Source organism: Hipposideros armiger, unplaced genomic scaffold (assembly GCF_001890085.2).
Source record: "Hipposideros armiger isolate ML-2016 unplaced genomic scaffold, ASM189008v1 scaffold_822, whole genome shotgun sequence".
Taxonomy (NCBI): domain Eukaryota; kingdom Metazoa; phylum Chordata; class Mammalia; order Chiroptera; family Hipposideridae; genus Hipposideros; species Hipposideros armiger.
The window spans coordinates 234540-254241 of record NW_017732172.1 but is presented as its reverse complement, the minus strand read 5'-3'; the positions used below and the strand labels follow the sequence as shown (position 1 = coordinate 254241).

At 36.0% G+C, this 19702-nt stretch overlaps 1 protein-coding gene across 1 annotated transcript in view; it reads right to left on the bottom strand.

Moving 5' to 3' along the window:
* Positions 1-2093: 2093 nt before the first annotated feature.
* Positions 2094-19702, bottom strand: part of ATP6V1H (ATPase H+ transporting V1 subunit H) — a 140092-nt gene continuing 122483 nt past the window's right edge. Inside the window, exon 13 of the mRNA XM_019629004.1 lies at positions 2094-2531. Coding sequence (XP_019484549.1) covers positions 2471-2531 — 61 coding nt within the window. The 3' untranslated portion in view covers positions 2094-2470. The remainder of the gene's footprint in view (positions 2532-19702) is intronic.

Here is a 19702-nt window from a genome sequence, read left to right as displayed (position 1 = left end):
TGCTGTCCTTTTGTTCTTCAGTCTAGTTGTGGAGGACGTTGCTTCACTGGCCCATGTTGGTATTATCATTGCGCTCTTCCCGAGTGAGGCAGATCAGTCGCCGGCTTCTGGATGGCCGCTCACGGCGGCTCTTGGCAGCTCACACTGGCTACCAGCCACATACACGGTAGCTTACGGCAACCCACTGCAGCAGGGGCTGCAGCCTAACCCATCGCCAGCGACTCATGGCAGCCCAGCTCCAGTTTGAGCTGTTGTTCACCATCTTAGCTGTAGAGGGCAGTGTCACTGGCCCTCATGTGGGATCCGAACCGGGGTCCCACTGCTTAACCAACGCGGCACTCGGCTGGCCCAACACAGAAGGATTTTAAAAGAGAAATATATAAAAAGACATACAGGGAAAATGAAGCAATTCTTCAAACCTATAATATTGTTTTTTTGTATGTAAATTGTGTTTGTACAGGTGGAGTAATACATTTTGTAATCATTGTGGTCTTTGTTTAGGCTGTTTTGTAAGATGCTTAAAAATGCTTAACAGAATTTGTTCTACTATATATTCCTGAGTAGATTAATAAGCATTAACTACTTTGATTTTGTGTGTCAGATTTATAAGTCTACTCTGTTAGGTGTTTGCAGTTTAGTTGAACATGTAGTGGCATTAAATTTTTAGAAGGATTTAACCATTGAATGTTAATAAAAAACATTAAGCAAAAATAAATGTGATTGCTGTTATAACTTTTAAGTTCTGTAAGCTGAGTAAATATTTGAAGGGAAAAAGGGTGAAATTTTAATATGGGATAATAATTAAAACATGAGGACATAGGAGTACTGCTTCCCATGTATGAAAGCATTTTTGGGAATGAAACACTAACAATTTCCACCAGAATGATTGTCACTGATATCTACTTTAGAACTACAGGGCTATGCAAAATGAAACTAAAATCAGAATGTAGATTTAAAATACATATTTAAAATCAGGGTGCTATCAAAGAATCAATGTGTACTTATAAAATTAAGAGGATTGCAGTGTCTCTGGTTACCAGAACTTATAGAAATTGAATGTCTTAAAACCTAATAATTTTATAGACCATTAATACATTAACATGAAAATGATCCTTTGATAATGCAGAATCTGTAATTACCACTGAGAAAAGTTCTGTATAGTATTTTCCATATTTTGAAAAGTAAAAAGATCTAGGTCTACACAATTTAAAACTTTCAATCAAGAAAAAATTGGTTTGATCCGATTACCTATTTTCTTGGCAAATATGACATCAACTCTTTAAGAAAAATCACTGAGAAAAATCACATGAACTTACTGACCAAGAAAAACATCCATCATTTTAAATAACTTTTTTCACACAATGTCTATGTTGAAAATGAAACAATCTCAGTTCGATTAGCGGCCTGAGCTGAGCTGCCGCTGATCTGCCAACAGGTGGCAGGATGGCTCAGCTAACAAAAAAAAAAAAAAAAAAAAAAAAAAAAAAAAAAAAAGAAAGAAAAAAAAAGACAATGAAATAATCTTTGATCCTTAAAATGAGTATCCTTCTATAGAAGAAAGAACTTACCAAAATAGTTTATTAATCTTAACACATTTACTCAACAACTTGACAGCCAGAAAACTTTTAGGAATGAATAGAGAAAATAAATTCAAAAGGAGACTCAGAGAGATCAGGTGTTGAAGTTAAAAAACAAAAGGCTTAAATTTGGAGTTGGGGAGGGGAACCTACATACCATGTATGCCATGCTTAAGGCCTGTAGCTACAGAATAAAGACGGGAGTGATAGAAATAAAATATCGATTGGCAATACTTAATCAAACAAAAAAGTATTAAAAGAAAACATTTCAGGCACTAAAATCCAAGAATAAAAATCCAAGAAATAAATGAAATAAAAACAATCTAACTAAAATTCTTCATTAAGGTCCACAAGCAAATCTTTTTGACCATAGCATCATGTTAAAAATTAATTTGGAATTTTAAAGCTCTCTAAATATTAGCAGAAGGCTGCTGCAATGTGTATGTGTGTATGTGTATCAGATGGGAGGGTGGATGGATGGATGGATGGATGGATGGATGGACGCATACAAATACATAGAATTTCAAAACATTTATTTGCCATTCATTACTTTGCAACAATTCTCCCAATTTTGTTGAGACAATAGAGATATTTGTTAAAGTCTAAGCAAGGAACTAGTAAAGAGAAAACTATATTTGGAGTGAGAATCCTTTAATAACCATATTCACTTCCAGAGAACAATAAATACAGAAATTACAAGCAGTATATGTAACAGTAATATTTTCCTTAGATACAGAAAGCGTCTGCTTTATACAACTTAATGGACAAACACTTTTATCAGATTAGCAGTGGGAAAAGCTACATAACAGAAGAAAATTACAAGTAAAATGAAAAATTATGTAACCACTGAGATTCACACTCCAGGTGTTCCGTCACAGGTTAAATGGTAAGGTTCAGCTTCGAGCAGCAGCAGTTTGAGGTTGCTCAGATTGGAGCTGTTTCCCAAGATATTCCCTAAAAAAATAAGAATAAAATAACAAGGTAAGTTAGAATTTAAATGACAAAGTATCTCTTTCAAAATCAAGGCACAGTATACACTGTCATATATTTTAATACCTAAAAATTAATAAACTAGCACTAGAAAACTAATCTTTTCCAAATTTCAAAAGTGTCTATACTACATGAATTTCAAACACTCTATTTACCATACACAAGCAAGGCATTACACACACAAACAAGTAATTCCACGTATGATTACAAGGCAATGTAATTGCTTCTTAGGTAAAGTCTACTTTCCTGTTTAGGTAAAAGCCTGGTTTTCTGCTGCTGCCACTTCTACAATCTAAGAAGTTTAAAAATCAACTTAAGTATGATTCCAAGTAAGTGGACTGATACATGAAAAACAAACTTCCTGATGTTAGACAATACACGTATCTACACCTAGGGATGAATGCCAGAGCACATGAAAACAAACCACCAAAAATAACATGGGAGCTGCTCGTTATGGAGCTCTGACTGCACTGGCAAACTAAAACCTTAAAAGAGAGGGGGCTTCATAGCTGGGGCATCACGTTGTCCTTCACAAATACCCTGAACGTGCACCCACTATTGTACATGTGTGCTTCTCTCTAAATTACACATACATCACTGTTAATTCCAGGACAGAAAACAATATTTTCCCTATTTTCCTGGGGTGGGCTTGCCCAAACTTTCATTTATGAACTACCTAATAAGGACAGGAAGAGGTTTTTAAAAGAATATTTAAAAGGATCCCTCCTATAAAAAGAAAGAAGCAGGAGTTTTGGAATAGAGACCTGGGTTTGCATCCCAGCTCTGCCACTTCGTGGATGTGCTGGCTCCAGAGGCTGTGGGACAAGACACTTCATAGTGACAGCTAATGAGGCAACTGAGTGTGAGGGCACCGGACCCAGGAACGAGCAGAGGCAACGGGGTCCATGTCAACCCTTCCTCTCCTCACCAACCGGTCTTTCAACCTCTCCTGGGCTGAGCACCTCCAGGAAATGGTCTCTGGGTGCCACCAGAGTCTACTAATAAGTGTGATGCTGCCTTTCTCCACAGAGATACAAACTAAGGGGAGAGGGATCTGAGTGCTTCATTGCTCTGCTCTCCCCACTCTGATAGTCATACCTTAGCCCAAAGTAACCAAAGATGTGAAACGAGTGTGGACTAGGAAAGAGAGGGGAGGTCTGTTAACTTGTGTAGGTGAGGGCTTGGAGCCTGCCAGAAGGCGTACAAAGGTGAACTATGATTTGAAATACTGTGAGACTGACTGAAGTTTCCTACGGCATGAAAATGTTTATGGTCTTTTTTTTAAACCTTACAGGGAGGTTCTTGTCACTGGCTCATTCATTGTTATGTTAACTAGGAACTACTCTGACATAATTTGACCATGGGGATCTTATTTTCAACCAACAATAAGTAAATAATTCTAATTTATGCAAAGGCCAACGGGAAAGCCATCCTATAAATTTTATCAGACAGGAAAACAACAGAAGTTTATGGTCTCGATCCATGCCACCACTCTGGGAAGCCTGCAACCAGGGAATACTTGTGACTGCGTAGGTTTGTTTGGTTTGGTTTGGTTTGGCTGGGAGGGCGGGCAGGGGTAGTGGGGGTGGAATATAATATTTATTACATAATGTCCAGATCTTATAATTTCCTACATATACCTAAGGAATTAAGTCTGAAATTAGATATGCTTCATTTCAACAGGGCCTCCAAAATTTTCAGTTTTGAACATTAGACTATTTAGTGTAAAGGGCAGCAGAACATGCCACTCTCACATATGCCACTTGGGCATGTTGATTATTTTCAGCTGTAGGCAGTTGAAACACAGCAAATACAGGGAAAGGCTTTCTCTGAACTCCCCTTATTTGCTACCTAAAGACAGATCCTTCACAAAGGACTCAACTGTCATAAAGCCTTCTCCGGAGGCTCATCAACCAGAGAAGACTGACTCTTATCGTGAGAGAGACTAGAAGTCCACAGCACACCTAGACAAACTTTGTCACAAACCATCATGTCTCCCATCTATTCTTCTAAGCATCCCCCATCTTCCTAACAATCATTTACTCTCCCTTAAGAGGCTTACAACTGCCCTCTTTTTCCCCTATTAAGATGGAATTTAAGCTTAAATTCTTAATCTACCTCTTAGAGTTCCTCATTTTTTCCCTGGGTATCTCCCATGTGTATAAGAGATACACACATTAATAAACTGTTCTTCTCTTGTTAATCTGTCTTTTATTACAGGGGTCTCAGCTAAGAACTCAGAAGCGTAGAGGGAAAATTTTTTTCCCTCCTATATAGAGTGACTTCTGAGAAAAACATTGAAAAGGTGTACTCAAAGACATCATGCCACCCTTCAATTATAATCAGCTGTGATTCTTTCAATACAGAACAAATGTCAGGGACCATGTTCTAAATGTAAGTTTCCAAGACAACTGGTGAGAGAACATGGCTAAACCTCCCAGAGCTTTGTGCCGTGAACTGCTAAGTGACCAGAAAGGGTCCTTGTCGATTTGCTCACACAGATGGTCACATACGCTCCATTCCTTTCAGAGACATGAAAGGTGATTCATTTCCCTACCAGATTTAACTTCTAATTCGGGAACAACAGTGAACACCTAGAAATGGGGAAGATAACTAATTTCTTCACAAAAGAGACATTGTTGAAGTAGGTTCAAAGTAGAAGGATATTAAAACAGAGCAAAGGTGAGTTGTTCTGGCAGAGAATTTAAAAACACGACAAACCATGGCTTCCTCCCCACCCATCTTCTGCTCGGTTGTTTTCCTGGTCAAATGTATTTATTACAGATAATATACTCTACTATATTCTCTTTTTTCCCGACATACAAAATGGCCATAAGGTGTTGTTCACTTCTTCCTGACTTTAGTGCCTGGCTGTGGATATCATGGCCTCCTTACCCTGGTTGCTAAGTAGGGATTATGCAATCTAGGATTATGGTAAATGACAAGGACACATGTTGATGTGAAGTATTCAACTGAGAACTTGCACATCAAAAGTCCCCGGTGGAACTCTGTGAGCCTAACTTGAGGTACTATAGGTCACAAAATGCCAAAAGTCTAACAGGAAAGGAGCCCAGATTGGATTCATGGAAAGAATCAAATCTCCTCCTCAGGCTTTCTTGAAATTAGTATGTTTGCTATTGCATGTGGGTTGTTAAAATATTAGAGCTGAAAGATACTGTATTATAGAAAGAGAACCTTGACTATACAAAGCTTTGGGGAAAATCTATTCCTTTGAACTTAGCTTGTAAAATGTTATAGTCTGCTCTTCTGGTGTCAAATGGCAACATGCAGTCAATTAAAACATTCCCAAGATCCACCCAAGGCTGTCTATGAACTGTCTGTGACCCCAGCCATAGGGAAGCCACGACACCAGTGCCTGGGGGCTGGGAACACAGAATGCTTGCTGCATTCCACACTTTAGTACAAGCCGTCATGGAAACATGGTTAGAGGTAAGTCCACACATTACCCTCTTTCATCTTGACAGCATCCCTGTGAAGTTGGTGTTTCCATCACCATCTTCAGGGAGAGAATGGAACCCGGGAAAACTCCAATAACTTGCTTGGGCGCAAGGTGAGCAAATGGCCTGACCAGGGCTCAGATTCTATTCTCTTTCCACTGGGAGGTGCCTAGCTCCAATAAGAGCCCAGAAAGTGCAGAAGGCAGACAGTGTTCCTGTTTCTATAGATCAGAAAATAATACTCAGGTATGAATAATTTATTCAGGTTAAAGTTATATTACTGTCAGGCAAAAAAAATAAACCAAACTATTATGGATTTTGTTTCAGAGGATTATAATGTATCTATAACAAAAGACTCAAGAAGAGCTATTTTAAATGAATTAATGTGAATACTCTGTCTTCCTCTCTATACATGAAGATCAATACAACAATAAAAATTCAATTTAAAATTCACTCATAAAGTGCCCCATTTGTACCAGCAATTTACAAGACTTTGACATTAAATCTTTGGTTCTACTACCTACAAGCAAAATTTTCTTCTCTTTAACTTCATTCATAACTTAACTCACTTGGGATTCCATTATCTCTGAAAATAAAAAAGAGGCACTCCCCTTTTAAAAAACCCAAGTATAAAACAGCTCACAAAAGAGATTATGATGAATGCTAAGAAAGAGTTCACATGTAATTAAGAAATACTTATTTCATTCTCTTGCAATTGGCCTTAAAAGATCTACACTTCAGCTTCTATTATAATACTGACAAACTACTCTCCAGTTCCTACGAGGCACCATGGAGAAAGCGGAGATTTGAGCGAGGTGGTCTGAAGATGAAGTTAACAATCTAGGTTCTATTCTGTTAGAAGCTGGGGCACCAGGAAGCATTTACCTGGCCTATCTTACCTTTTAGAACAACAGAAAGGCCTTCACCACTTTACAATTAAGTGCGAAACCTTCACTATGTTTAGGGTTGTCTAAAGAGTCAAAAATTATTATTCTTTCTTTAAAACTGTAGTGGAAGACACCATGTTATTATTCAACATGCTAATTTCACTTATATAATTTAAACACATGGTAACTGCAGCTACATAATTTAGTGCCAGAAATCACACAGTAATTTCACCTAAATACTCTAGTGCCAAGAAAAAAGTGAATATTAATCAATGAAACATATTAATCTATGAAAACTATAATCTCCTTTATTTTTCCTTTTTGCCTTGACTGCCAAGAAGCTCAGTAGAATACATTACTATCATATTTGTATTATTTTCTCTAGTCTTCTTTTAGTGTGTAAATGTTCATAACTGAAATTATAATGAACTTAGAATTCTATATCCCATGTTTTTCTTTGAGTTTTTCATAATAATTATTAAAAGTAGAAGAGGTAAAGGGGGTCAAATATATGGTGATGGAAGGAGAATTGAATCTGTGTGGTGAATACACAATGTGATATATAGATGATGTATTATAGAATTGTACACCTGAAACCTATGTAATTTCACTAACCATTGTCACCCCAATAAATTTAATTTAAAAGAAGTATAACTGAGTCATAATTATATTTCTCTTAGCCTTTACCTAACCTGTTTTGAAAACAAATGGGTATAATATTAACCATAAATGAAATATTCCTCTCTGAATGTATTAAAACAATTCATCTTGGACTATAGACTTTATAGTTGTTTACAATACAGATTTTCATTTGGTAAAGAGAAAATATAAATTTTAAACATTTTATTTTGTCTTGTTTGCTTTAATGCTAACTCACTATAGTTTAGTTATAAATTGAGTTATTCTTCCAACTTTTATCATGATTTTGAATATTATACACAAACACAGCAAATTTTGTTTTTGTGAACTGATTTTCCTATGTAACAACTGAACCATGTAAAAATCACAATGCTCTCTCTCATTTGCATCTAACTTACACAAACATATTTAAATTCCAAAAGCAAGTACATATAGTCAAACTGTTTCCACCATACTTTAAAATATCAGCCTAGGAAAGTAGTGATCACCGTTACGAAAGGCACCATTTTTAGTGCCTGCTATTTACTAAGCACTGCACTGCTAACTGCTCACATACATTTTTAAAAATTTACTCTTCACAATAATATCTATAAAAGTTACAGATATGTCCCATTTTATAGATAAGGAACTGGCGTTTATCAATGATAAATGGTATGTTGTAATGTTAGGAGACGAGTGGCAGGGAGGGTATTTGTATTCAAGTCTGTCTGACTTTAAAAGGCAGAGTCTTAATCACTATGCAGTACTGCCTCATAGTCCATTATTCTACCGTCTGGTGGCTGAAGATATATTATTGTGCAGAGGACAGAATAAAGAGCTTACCAAAACCACAATGTGAGTCCTCGATTTATTTCCTCAAATGTATTTTCATAATCACTAGCCATTTATTTTCTTTTAACACAAACGGACGCCTATATTAATGCATATGATTTAAATAAACAAACCCCTTCAACGTCCTGTACCCTGGGGGCTCTTTTCTCATGGCAATATCATTCTCTACATGATTAACTCTGGGCCCCACAAAGTACCTAAAGCATGCTGGTGGAACTTTCATAGGAGTTAGGAGCAAGGTGCACATTTAAATGATGCCTCCTTTTCTATCACTGTAGAAGAGATTCTGTAAGAGTTCAGGAATTGGATGTCCCCATCAGACAGATTCTTTCCCATAGCAGCACCTTTTTAAAAAATTGCTATTATTAAGTCTCTGGAGAGCCATTAAGCTAGCACCCCCCATGAAAAACAGAGTAAGGTCTTCCCTTATTTATGTCTTGAGGCTGAAAATGCACAGAGAATAAATGCCCTGAAAGACTAAGTATATTCATTTGGAAAACCTGTCTTTCACAGCTGTAAAATGCCACTTCGTTTTCTAAAAGCATCTAAATTCAAAGATTAACAGATTAGCAGTATCCCGAAAGAGGTGACACATGGGGAAAAAGCCAAAGAGGTCAGTGATTCTAAAAGGACACTCTATTTATATGAGTTCTGGTCCTAAGGAGAGAAGGAGAAATGTACATTTTAAGAGCAACTGCATCAAAGTCTGTTATAAAACCAATTTAGGCAAAATTAGAAATGTTATTTTTTTATAGGAATTCCAGTAATGAAAATCTTAAATTAGCTATAAAATCTAAATATCACTAGCTAAATCCTGTTTCTTTATTTCTAGCTTAGGATCAAGAATAGTCCCTATTTACCTATCACTACCAGCTTTACCATTAGATCAGCAGTGTCTTACACATTTGATCATTTTTCTAACATATGGTTATGATATGCGAAGAGTTGGGCCACTCAAAGCATAAGGTTTGGCAGCAAATGCTTCTTTTCCTTTTATTTATCCTTTATATTTTAAGACTATTTTTAAGAGCAGTTTCACAACAAAACTGAGGAAGGTATAGAGATTTCCCATACATACCCAGCCCCCACACATGCATAGCCTCCCCTATTAGCAACATGCCCCACTAGAGTGGTACATTTGTTATCAAGGATGAACCTACATTAACACATCATAATCACCCAAAGCCCATAGTTTACATTAGGATTCCTCTTGCTGTTGTCCTTTCTATGGATTTGGACAAACGTATAATCACATATATCCATCATTAAAATATCATATAGAGTATTTTCACTGGCCTAAAAATCCTCTTTGCTTCGCCTGTTCATTCTTCCCTCACTAACCCCTGCAACAATTCATCTTTTTACTGTCTTCATAGCTTTTTTTGTTGGTGGTGGTGTTTTTGCCTTTTCTGGATGTCATAAAGTTGGAATCATACAGTATATAGACATTTCAGATTGGCTTCTTTTATTATACTTAGTAATACACATTTAAGGTTCCTCCATGCCTTTTCATGGATTGTTAGATCATTTCTTTTTAGTGCTGAATAATAATTCCACTGTCTGGGTGGATCACAGTTCTTTTATCCATTTCCCTACTGAAGGACAGCTTGGTAGCTTCCAAGTTTGGCAACTATGAATAAAAATGCTATAAACATCTGTGTGCAGGTTTTTGTGTGGTTCTGTTTTCAGCTCCTTTGGTAAATACCAAGGCACACAACTGCCAGGTCATACGGTAAGAGTATGTTTAGCTTTGTAAGAAATCATCAAACTGTCTTCCAAAGAGGCTGCACTATTTTGCATTCCCATCAGCAATGTATGAGGAGTTGCTCCACATCGTCACCAGCATTTGGTGTCATCAGTGTTCCAGGTTTTGGCCAATCTAATAAGTGTGTAGTAATATATCACTCTTGTTTTAATATGTACTTCCCTGATGACAAATGATTTGGAGCATCTTTTCATATGTTTATTTACCATCAATACATCTCCTTTGGTGAGGTGTGTGTTAAGGCTTTTGGTCTATTTTTAATTGGGTTGTTTTCTTATTGTTTTAAGAGCTCCCTGTATATTTTGAATAACAGTCCTTTACCAATTGTGTCTTTTGCAAATATTTTCTCCCACTCTGTAGCTTGTTTTCTAACTTCTTGATGTTGTATGTCACAAAGCAGAAGATTTTAATTTTAATAAAATTCAACTTCACAATTATTGGGTTGTCGGAAAAGTCATGATGCATTTTTGCAATGAAAAACATAGAAAAAATACGTCATGACTTTTCCGACAACCCAATAGTTCTTCCATGGATCAAACTTTTGGTGTGTCTAAAAAGACAACACCATACCTAAAGTCATCTAGGTTTTCTCCTATATTTTCCTCTATGAGTTTCATAGTTTTCTGTTTTACATTTAGGTCTATGATCCATTTTGAGTTAATTTTTGTGAAAAATGTAAGGTCTATGTCTGATTCTTTTTTTTTTCTTTTTGTATGTGCAGTTGTTCTAGCAACATTTGTTGAGGAAACTATCTTTGCTCCATTGTATTGCCTTTGAAATAAAATTATATTGCCTTTGCAATAAAATTGCTTTTGTCAAAGATCATTTGACTATGTTTACTAGGGTCTATTTCTGGGCTCTCTATTCCATTCCATTGATCTACTTGTCTCTTCTTTTACCAACATCACATTATCTTGATTACTGTAGCTTTGTAGTCGGTCTTCATGTCAGGTAGCGTCAGTACTCCAATTGTGTTCTCCTTTAATATTGTGTTGACTATGGTGTGTCTTTTGCCTCTCCATATAAACTTTAGAATCAATTTGTTGATATCTACAATCTGCCGAAACTCAAACTGGAAAAAACAGATGATCTGAACAGGCAGATGGTATCTTTCAAAGAATCAGTCCATTTCATCTAGGTTATCAAATTTGTGGGCATAGAGTTGTTCACAGTATTCCTTTCTTTCTTTCTTTTTTAATTAAAATGTATTAGGGTGACAATGGTTAGTAAAATGACATAGGTTTCAAGTGTACAAATCTGTAATACATCATCTATAGGGTTGTTGGAAAAGTCACAACACATTTTTGTAATGAAAAACATAGAAAAAATACGTCATGACTTTTCCGACAACCCAATAGCAATCCCACTGTGTGTTCACCATCCAGAGTCAGGTCTTCCATCACCATATATTTGATCCCTTTTACACTCATCTACCACTCCCCTCCCCCTTACCCTCTGCTAACCACTAAACTATTGTCTGTGTCTATGAGTTTTTATTTATTTATTTGTCTTGTTCCTTTGTTGTTTTCAGTTTTATATTCCACATATCAGTGAAATCATATGATTCTCGACTTTTTATGACTTATTCTGCTTAGTGAAATCTCAAGATCCATGCATGTTGTTGCAAATGGCACTATTTCATCTTTTCTTATGGTAGAGTTGTATTCCATTGTGTATCGATATCACAACTTCTTTATCCAAAAAGTGAAGTGATGTCTCATTGTGGTTATTATTTGCATTGCTCGAATGATTAGTGATGTTCAGCATATTTGCATCTTTTCAATACATATTGGCTGTCTGTATGTCCTCTTTGGAGAAATGTCTATTCAGGTCCTATGTCCATTTTTTAATTGGATTGTTTGTTTCTTTGTTGTTGAGTTGTATGAGTTCCTTCTATATTTTAGATATTAACCCCTTCCTTTTCTATATTTTCAATTTCCATGGAATTTGTAGTGATATCCCCTCTTTCATGTCTGATATTAGGAATTTGTGTCTTCCCTTTTTTCCTTAGCCTGGCTAGAGGCTTATCAATGTTACTGATTTTTTTCAAAGAACCAGTTTCTGGTTTCATTGATTTTCTTCATTAATTTCCCATTTTCAATTTATTTGATTTCTTATTCTTATTATTTCTTTTCTTCTGCTTACTTTAATTTGCTCTTCTATTTCTCATTTCCTAAGTTGAAAATTTATATTATTAATTTTCAAGCTTTCTTCTTTACTATTATATGCATTCAATGTTATAATTCTCCCGCTAAGTACTTCTTTCACCATATCCCACAAATTGGTAAGTTGCGCTTTCATTATCATTTAGTTAAAAATATTTTAAAATTTCTCTTGAAATTTCCTCTTTGACCCATGTGTTATTTAAAAGTGTGTTATTTAACCTCCACGTTTTGAGATTTTTCCAGTTATCTTTCTGTATTAATTTTTAGTTTAATTCTATTGTGGTCTGAAAGCAGACATTGCATACTTTCTATACTTTAAATTGTTAAGATGGGTTTTATGGCCCAGAATGTGTTTTATCTTGGTGAATGTTCTGTATAAGCTTGAGAGAAATGTGTGTTCTGTCGCTCTTGGATGAAGTGGTCTGTAGATGTCCATTATACACAGTTGATTAATGGTTAACTATGCCCTTAACTGATTTTCTGCCTCTTGAAGAATGTGTCCATTTCTGAGAGGAGTGTTGAAGTCTCCAACTATGATAGTAGAATTCATCTATTTCTCTTTATACTTCTTTCAGTTTTTGCCTAACATAGTTTGATGCTGTTGTTACCTGGGCATCAGATAGGCAAGACTAAGAGACACACAATTAAAATAATCTAAAGTGGGTAAATTGGGCAAGCAGGGGAGGTGGGAAGGGGGAAGTGCAGAGACGTAGACCACATGGGCCGCAGGACGCAGACCGGAGCTCCGAGCTCCCTGCGTTCCGGAGCTACCGCAGTCACGGGAGAGGGAAGAACTGGACTGCTGGCACTCCCCTTATGGCCCACAGTCCCGCCTGAGGGATCAGCATATAACACGGCTGAACCCAATGTTCACGGCAGAGACCTCTGAACAAAGACTGAGGGAAGAAGAGTGAGAATGGTGATGGAAGCCCTCACTGCCAAGCAGAGAACTGAAGGCATAGGCACCGAGCCTAGCCAACACATCCCTACCCGCCCAGAGCTCACCCCACCTCTGCCTGCCCAGTGAAAGAAGCTGAAAGATAGCAGTGTCAGATCAAAAGAACAGAATATTTGCAGTTCTGAGAACAGCAGTCTGCAGCCATGGACTTGCAACACAACTAGTTGTGGCAAAGGAGTGGGAGCTGTGGATGCAGGATTGGCTGTGCTAGTGGTTGCTGCCATTGCTCAGAGCCACCTCTCACAACCCACGCCAACCCTGCCTCCATCTATCTGGGCGGATCCCTGCAGGGTTAAACAAGCCTCTGAAACACTTTGGCCCTCAAACTGATGCAGGAAGAGCTTTGGAACTTCAGAAGCTCTACCCATTGCCAACGGATGCAGTGCCTTGAGATCCAGGTGACCTGCTCACAGAGGAGAAGCCCACCTTCCAGGGAAACCCCCAACCTCTAATGGTTGACAAGCCAGAACAGTACAGAGAAAATATAACACTACATTATGCAAGAGAATAAAATGCTGCAGTGGTAGAGAGAATAAAACATTCTACCAACATCTATTGGAAAGCAAAAGAAATTCCTCCTCCTATCAACCTGTTGCAGAACCCACTCCAGTAGATGCCTAGGAAGAGAAATAATAATTCATTAGTTACCATGAATAACCAAGGTAACAAGGCAGAACAGAAAGAAACTGAAAAGTCTCCAGAAAAATGAACTCAAAGACATCGAAATATGTGACTTAAATGACATTGAATTCAAGATTACAGTTCTTAAAAAACTCAACAAGATCCAAGAAAATACAGAAAGGCAGTTTAATGAACTCAGAAACATAAAGAACAAAATGAACATTTTACCAAAGAGACTGAAATTTTAAAAAAGAACCAAGTATAATTTCTGGAGATTAAGCACTCAATAAAAGAATGAAATAGCCAGTCTAGGTAATAGAGCTGAACAGATGGAGGAAAGAATCAGTGACAATGAAGATAGAAATCTGGAAATGACACAAATGGAAGAAGAGAGAGACTTGAGAATTAAAGGAAATGAAAGAACTCTACAAGAACTTTCTCTCTCCATCAGAAAGAGCAATATAAAAATAACAAGCATACCAGAAGAAGAAAAAGAGAAGGGAATAGAGAGTATATTTAAACAAAAATTAGATGTCTGAAAAGTCATGATGCATTTTTGCAATGAAAAACAGAAAAAATATGTCATGACTTTTCCGACAACCCAAAAGTTGACAAGATCTTCCCAAACTTGTGGAAAGAACTGTATCCTTGAATCCAAGAAGCAAACAGAACACCTAATCACCTCAATCCCAACAGGCCTTCTCCAAGAACATTGTATTGAGCTGTCAAAAATTATCAACAAAGAAAGAATCCTCAAGGCACCCAGGGAAAAGAAGATGGTAACCTACAAAGGAAAGCCCATTAGGTTACCATCAGATTTTTCAGAAGAAACTTTACAAGCCAGAAGGGAGTGGAATCAAATATTTAAACTATTGAAAGAGAGACATTATGGGCCAAGAATAATATATCCAGCAAAGATATTCTTTAGATATGAAGGAGAAATAAAGACCTTTCCAGATACATAGAAGCTGAGGGAATTTTCTAATACATGACCTGCACTACAAGAAACACTGAAGGAAGCTATTTGACCTGAAATAAAAAAGCAAAAGAATACAAAACCATGAGTAGTATTACAAACAGAAACACAGAAGCAGAAAATGGCAATTTCTACACCAAATACGACACTATACACTTATAACATACACGGTAAAGAAGAAAAAATAATTTTAAAAAAGAGAGAAGAAGAACTTGCTATGGCAGTGCAGAAATCAACTGCATAAATAGGGATAACTAGTGACAACAAAAACATAAAAGGGGAGAGAATAAAGGTCTGAACAGGCACAAGGGAATGGAGAAAGTATGCTGAAGAAAATGGAATACTATAAATATGAAACTTTCTTTTACATAAACAGTGGTAACACTCAAAAAAATGCAAAACTGAAATATATAACATAAAAAAAAACAGAAAGAAAAAATCATAGAATACCATCACACTGAAATAACAAACAGCAGCAAAAAGGCAAAGAAACAATGGAGACACTGTCCTACCAGAAAACAAAAGATAGAATGATAGGAAATTCTCATATATCAATAACCACCCTAAATGTAAGTGGACTGAACTCACCAATACAAAGGCACAGAGTAGCAGACTGGATCAAAAAACTAAACCCAACCATATGCGCCTCCAAAAGACACATCTCAGCTGCAAGGAAAAATATAAACTTAAAGTGAAAGGGTGGAAATGGACACTCCAAGCAAACAGTATTCAGAGAAAAACACATGTAGCTATACTGATATCAGATGAAACAGACTTCAGGATAAAAAAGGTAACAAGAGACAAAGATGGACATTTCATAATGATAAAGGGGACTACATAACAAGAAGATATAACAGTCATCAATATTTATGCCCCCAATCAGGGAGCACCGATATATACAAAGCAACTACTAACAGAACTAAAGGCAGAATCTGACCAAAACACAATTATAGTAGGGGACCTAAATACATCATTGACAGCTATGAATAGATCATCCAAACAGAAAATAAATAAAGATATATCAGTCCTAAATGACACATTAGATTAAATGAATGTAACTGACATTTTTAGAGCACTTCATCCTAGAACATCAGACTATACATTTTTTTCTAGTGTACATGGAACATTCTGAAAGATAGAACATATATTGGACCATAAAACTAGCCTTACCTAATTTCAGAAAATTGAAATCATACCAAGCATAGTTTTTGATCACAAGGCTTTGAAACTGGATGTCAACTACAAAAAGAAAGCAGGAAAAACCACAAATTTGTGGAGATTAAACAACATACTTTTAAAGAATGACTGGGTCAAAAAAGAAATAAGAGGAGCGATCAAAAGATACATAGAAACAAATGAGAATGAAAATACATCCTACCAAAAATATTGGGATGCAGCGAAAGCAGTTTTAAGAGGAAAATTTATATCCTTACAGGCCTATCTGAAAAAAAAATTTCAGATAAATAAAGAGCTAGAAAAGAAAGAACAGATAAAACTCAAAGTCAGCAGGAGAAAGGAAATAATAAAAATCAGAGCAGAACTAAATGAAATGGAGAATAAAAAGACAATTGAAAAAATTAATGCAACAAAGAGCTGGTTCTTTGAAAAGATTAATAAAATTGACAAACCCTTGGCTAGACTCACTAAAAAAAGAAAACACACAAATAAACAAAATCATAAATGAAACAGGGGAAGTTACCACAGATGACAGAAATATTGGGTTGTCGGAAAAGTCATGATGCATTTTTGCAACAAAAAACATAGAAAAAATACGTCATGACTTTTCAACAACCCAATACAAATGGTCATCCAAGAATACTATGAAGGACTATATGCCATCAAAATCAATAATCTAGAAGAAATGGACATGTTCTTTGAAACATAGCCTTCCTAGAGTGAATCACAAAGAACTGGAAAATCTAAACAGACCGTTCAACAGTAAGGAAATCAAATCGTCATCCAAAACCTTCTCAAAAGCAAAAGTCCAGGACCAGATGGCTTCACTAGCAAATTCTACCAAATATTCAAAGAGGATCTAATACCTGTTCTACTCAAACTCTTCCAAAAAACTGAAGAAGAGACAATACTCCCTAACTCATTTTATGAGGCCAACATTACCCTGATACCAAAACCTGGTAAGGATAAAGAAAAATAGAAAATTATAGAACAATGTATCTGATGAATACAGATGACAAAATCCTAAACAAAATTCTAGCAAATTGAATGCAACAATGCATTAAAAGATTATACATCATGACCAAGTGGAATTCATTCCAGGGGCACAAGGATGGTTCAACATAAATCAATGTGATACACCACATAAACAAAATAAAAGATAAAGATCATATGATTATATAAATAGATGCACAAAAAGCGTTTGACAAGATACAACATCCATTTACGACTAAAACAATTAATACAATCAATACAGAAGGAAATACCTTAACATAATAAAGGCCATAGATGACAAACCCTCAGCTAATATCATAATTTATGGTGAAAAACTGAAGCCCTTTGCTCGATGCTCATATAGCATATGAGCTATATATGAGGAGCTATATACAAGGAACATATATTACATTGTGATTCCGTAATCTTTGTACATTTAATTGTTTCAACCTGGTATTGCCTTTCTTCTTTTGAGAGGGGGAAAAAGACAAAGGATAGTTAATGGAAGGTAAAGCACCTACAACCAGTATTCCTTCAATCACAGAAGTCTTTCTTCCACTTTTATTTTATTTTTGGAAGAGTACTCAACACTTTCTAAGAACTGAAAGAGAATGAGAATGCAGTGTCAGATTTGCATAAATGCTGAAGTAACATTATTCGCAGATCATTCTTCTTGCCAACTGACTTTTCCATTGGAAACTTGTTGAGAAAGTTAAAGAAGCCACATCTCTTAAGCAGAACAGAACATTCTGTACAGCAAAACAAGAGAGAGATTGCAAACTTAAAAGTGATTTCATCACAAGGTTCAGATTTGACACCTACCAACTGAGTGGTTCCAAAATTTGGTCTCAAATATTCTTTATTTTCAAAGGCAAAGAATGAGAACAGAGAAACTTTCAAGCAATTATAAAATGAACCAAAGGCATCAAAATTTGGTTCTGTGCTTCCAAGATGTGACATCTAGAGGTTATAAAAGTATTTAAATTTTAATTATATGAAAATTAACCTCAATTACTCTACTGTGATTAAATAGAAAGGAAAGGTGAAGTTTTTTTCATTGGATACATTCTATAAATCTGATATTTGTGACTGAGCAGGTGCAACGTGTGGGAACAAGCTTCACTGGCAAATGGGAAGGCTCTTTTCACACATCTTTTAAAATATAAGGGTCAGCAAGACTCCAAAAAGGAGCTTTCTAAAAAGGAAGGTATGATTCTAATCTCCCTTTAATGAAAATGTCTATGTGTCTCTCAGGATCAGGATTTTCCCCCCTTAAAAGTACTGTGCACATCTGCTCAAGGTTAATTTTATTATAAATGATTAATGGATATTTTAGAAATTGGTTTATTTAGTTGGGTTTCCTGTCAAGCTTTGTATAATTCATTGTGCCCTCCATAAGAAAACCAATCAAACAATACCTAAATTCTACACCAAGTTTTTTCTAATATATTTCAACTTTTAGTGAAATTATTTCTGACAAATTGAGAACAGATTGATGGTCAATAAGACATAAAAGAATTTTAAAAGAGAAATATATAAAAAGACCTCTGCTTTTCAACATACTATTGGAAGTCCTACCCAGAGCAATAAGGCAAGAGAAGAAATAAAAGACATCCAAATTGGGAATGAAGAAGTTCAATTGTCACTTTTTGCAGATGATATGATGCTATATATGGAAAACCCTAAAGACTCTACCAAAAAGCTATTAGAAAGAATAAACAAGTACAGTAAAGTTGCCAGCTACAAAATCAACATACAAAAGTCCATTGCATTCCGATATACTAACAATGAAATCTCAGAGAAAAAATTTAAAAAACAATTTGTTTCTTTGGTTTTCTTTTAGTGGAGCCATCCTGCCACCTGTTGGCAGTTCAGTGGCAGCTCAGCTAAGGCCAGGAGTCGAATCAGCGACCCTGTTGCTCAGAGCTCCCACTCTTGAGCGAGCTCTTAACCAACAGAGCTACTCAGCCGGCCCTAACAATTAGTTTTGCAATTGTGACAAAAATAATAAAATACCTAGTAATAAACTTAACCAAGGATGTGACAGAGCTATACACTGAAAACTATAAGAGATTTTTAAAAGAAATTGAAGACACAAAGAAATGGAAAGACATTCTGTGTTCATGGATTGGAAGTATCAACATAGTGAAACTGGCCATATTACCCAAAGCAATAAACAGATTTAAGGCAATTCATTCCCATCAAAATCCCAATAGCATTTTTTAAAGAAATAGAATAAAAAAAATCATCAGATTGGTATGGAACCACAAAAGGCCCCAAATAGCTAAAGCAATCCTAAGAGAAAAGAATAATGCTGGAGGTATCACACTCCCTGAGTTCAGCTTGTACTACAGGGCAACAGTACTCAAAACAGTATGGTATTGGCAGAAAAACAGACACAAAGAACAATGGAATAGAATTGAGAACCCAGAAATAAACGAACATAAATATGGACAGATAATTTTTGACAAAGAAGCCAAAAACATACAATGGAGAAAAGACAGCCTCTTCAATAAATGGTGCTGGGAGAATTGGAAAGCCATGTGCAAAAGAATGAAATTAGATGACTGTCTGTCACCATGTACCAAAATTAACTCAAAATGGATCAAAGGCCTAAACATAAGACCCAAAATAATAAACTGCATAGAAGAAAACATATGTACTAA